The sequence below is a fragment of the Sphaerodactylus townsendi genome, linkage group LG01 (genome assembly GCF_021028975.2).
Source record: "Sphaerodactylus townsendi isolate TG3544 linkage group LG01, MPM_Stown_v2.3, whole genome shotgun sequence".
Classification (NCBI taxonomy): Eukaryota; Metazoa; Chordata; class Lepidosauria; order Squamata; family Sphaerodactylidae; genus Sphaerodactylus; species Sphaerodactylus townsendi.
The window spans coordinates 87,444,777-87,448,134 of NC_059425.1; the positions used below are offsets into that span (position 1 = coordinate 87,444,777).

Consider the following 3,358-nt stretch of genomic DNA (forward strand, 5'->3'; position numbering starts at 1 on the left):
ATCAAGTCTCTGACCCACTTCCTTTGAAACCAGGAGAGGGTACAAGATATGTGATGGAAACCTCACCTAGCAGTAGCAGCCTGGATGCCTTTAGGGAACTAACCAATAGAGATTATATCCTTGTTTTAGGAAATGGTGAGCGTTGTAACCATCCAGATAAAATGGTTAGCTGGCTCTTAATCTAATGTATGTCCATTCCTTATGTGAAATAGTAAAGACTTGCAGACTATGATGAACACGCCACAGAGTACTCCCACACACCATGTCCCATAGTACTCCCTATGACAAATATCACAGTTTGGTTAAAATCCCTTACATATAGCCCAACCAAACGATCTGTATTTAGCAGTAAATCCTGCCAAATTAAAAGGAACTTCCTCTCAGATAAGTGTGTTAATGTCTTTTTAAAGGAAGGTTCTAAGAATAGTCCAAGAGCAGTGGAAGGGAGAAACTGGGACCTATCCAGCATGTTAATCCTACACAAGACCCAGCCAGACTTTCCCAAAAGAAGTGGAACTGACCCATCTTTAAGTCTGCCTGTAACTGAAAGTAAAATGTGCAGCTCTGTCAGAAGAGGTGAAATACCTGATGGCGGGGGCGACCAACAATGGAGGGGAACACAGCCCTGGGAGCATCATCCCCGGCAAAGCCAGCCTTCACTAGACCGGAGCCATTGTCGCATACGAGTGCGGTGGTCTCATCCTCATCACACATGGTGTCGGCTTTCTGTAGAAGCAGCATCAAAAAAAGAGTTCACAGGAGGGACCAAAACCCACCCAGCATTCATTCACTGCTACATGGATGCTCACCTCTGCTTATAGCTTTGCCCAGTGTTGACTTGAGGACTGCTTGAACTGTTTGTCAAGACATGCAAATATTCTAGCCAGAGGATACTAGCAGAATGTTAATCTACAGAGGTTTAGCAGGTCCCCTCAGGTGTGTGGGGAAAGGAGAGTCCTGCCACTGGGCACTGCGCCTCAGTTTGAACATGCAAAAGCAAGTCACATTAGGCTCAAATTGCCTTCCTTGTCTCAACTCATCCACTTATTCTAATGAAGGTAAAAACCCAACAAACTAGTTTAAGAAACCAATAACATAAATAATAGCTAGCAAGTCAAAGTATTTGGGTATAAGGAGTTTAACAGATTTATTCCTACCCAAATTTAAAACCATTGGTTTTAATAGGACTTGCTTCCAAAGAAAGTAGATTTCAGGTTGCAAGTTTAGACTCCTCTCCCCCCACCCCGAGCAAATCCAAGTATTTTCTTTTTAAGTGAATTGTGCTTCAGCCTGCCCACCTCTGCCTTTCCATATCAGTACTAAATACCTACCCCTGGAATGAAGTATCTTTGTCATTCCTAAGTAAGCATGCATCACATATTTTGCAACTACTACCCCTTCTGCCCAGACACCAAACTTTTACTGATTAAAGTGACCAAAAATTTCAGAGTGTGGAATGAAAGGTGATAAAGGTGGTTCTTTGTCTTGTTGAAAAGCCACTGTAAGTCGAGACATTACAAAACAGGTTCCTGTTTTTAAAAAAATTAAAGTCCTTCCCTCAATCAAAATAGCAGGCTAATAAATATACATTATTTTTGAAAATTGGAGGAGTGGGAGGGATGGAATACATAACGGACAATGAAAATAGACTTCAGATCACACATCCTTGGAATGAATTTGAAACAGCTGTTATGGTTAAGGAATCTCTAGACACTGCTAGGGGCCAAGGGTGGAAGTGGCACAAAAGCCGGGATGGCCCTGCAGAAAAGGGTCTCTGTTCCCTCAAGTAGCCATGACAGACCTGCCAGCTGGCTGAGCCTTTCTTCTCTGTGTGAAACCAGAGAGGCCACAAAGAAGCAGACAGCTGGTAGCACAAAAATGGAATAATCCAAAACTGAGTTTCATCCTACAAATAAAGCAGCTTGTTTGATGTGCAGTTCAACCTCTTCTGTCTCATATACAGTTAAAGTCCAGCAGTATATATGCTAAACAAAACAGAGACAGGCTGGGGCACTTTCCCACATGCCAAGTAATGCACATTCGATGCCCATTGCAGCTGGATTTTACTGTGTGAAACAGCAATACCCACTTGCAAATGATTGTTGAAGTAGACTGAAAGTGCATTATTCAGCACGTGTGAAAGCGCCCGGAACACTCTGATGTCTTGCCATTCATCGACAAACTCCAAAGGAACCGGTACATTTCTAGTTATGAGCTGATCTGTTGAATTGCCTGATGTGTCCAGCCAATTCCATGTGGTTTGTGGCTGGCTCCAAGTTCACGGCAGGGGTGGGGGCTAAGCCCACCTCTCCCTTCTACAGAACCTCCTTGACAGTCAAGACTGAACAGACTTTGTCATTCTCTTTCCACTGGTTGCTTTATTGCAGACTCTTCGCTGGCTTCATAACCAGAGCCTCCAGGAAACTTCTTTGGGATTGAAACACCGGCTCCCAGCTTTGCCTGGTTTAAAGGCTGCTGAGCTCGAGCAAAGGCGCTATCTTCACTGTCATGGAAACCAGAACACGGTCGCAGCCGCCGCAGAGAGAGGGCAGGGCTGGCTTAACGCCGGCCAGCCTCGGCTTTCCCCGGGAAGGGAAGCCGGTGACTCCTTCCACTGGGAACTCCTCCGCTGGTTGGCTGCTCCTCGCGAAGGGTGTTTCCAACCCCCTGACCCCGTCCCTGCCGGCCACACTCACCTCGGGTCGGCTCCTGGCTCTGGGCTCCGGTTGCTGCTACTCCCAGCTCTGCCGCTCGGTGCCTTGACCGAGCCCGTGGACTTTTATATAGGCTCTGGCCGGCCTCTCCCCTCCCTTGCCGCGTCCGGCAGGGCCCCCGCCGCCGGCCCAGAGGAATGTCTCCATATTTGGCCGTAGGGCACCAAGCGAGCCCCGGCGGTCCGGCCGGAGCCCCCCAGGTTCCTCGGACGGCCGCGGGGCTGCCCAAAGAAGGAGCGCCTGGCCGGGGCCCAGGTAACACCGGCCGGGCCGTATAAGGAGTGTCTGCGGGTTGGGACCTCCCCCGACCCCCGGGCCACGAGAGCTGCTGTCCCCGGTCGCAAGGCCCAGAAAGGAGACAGAGAAACCCCCCGGCGCTGGGAGGACGGGTGGAGGTGGGGTCCCCCTGGCCAGCTACGCAAGGAAACCCGGCAGGCAAAGGCAGGCGGCAGGAAGCGGGGGGCGACCCGGGGGCTCTGGGACCGGGCTGAAGCAGCAGGACGTCGCTGCACCGCTCCTCGTCGGAGTAGCGCGCCTGGGCTTGGAAACTGCGCTGCCGCCGAGCCTGTGCGCCCCGTCCCGATTCGTTCCCTGGAAATTACTCCCCCCCCCCCGCCCCCCGGTGCACAGGGATTGCTGTTTTG

At 50.4% G+C, this 3,358-nt stretch overlaps 1 protein-coding gene across 1 annotated transcript in view; it reads right to left on the reverse strand.

The window, feature by feature from the left end:
- ACTA1 (actin alpha 1, skeletal muscle) overlaps nt 1-2,854 on the reverse strand; it is a 6,238-nt gene extending 3,384 nt beyond the window's left edge. The window contains exons 1-2 of the mRNA XM_048486320.1: nt 2,697-2,854; nt 586-726 (exon numbers count right to left, since the gene is read on the reverse strand). Of these exons, the coding sequence (XP_048342277.1) occupies nt 586-714 (129 nt within the window). The 5' untranslated portion in view covers nt 715-726; nt 2,697-2,854. The remainder of the gene's footprint in view (nt 1-585; nt 727-2,696) is intronic.
- Nucleotides 2,855-3,358: the final 504 nt, after the last annotated feature.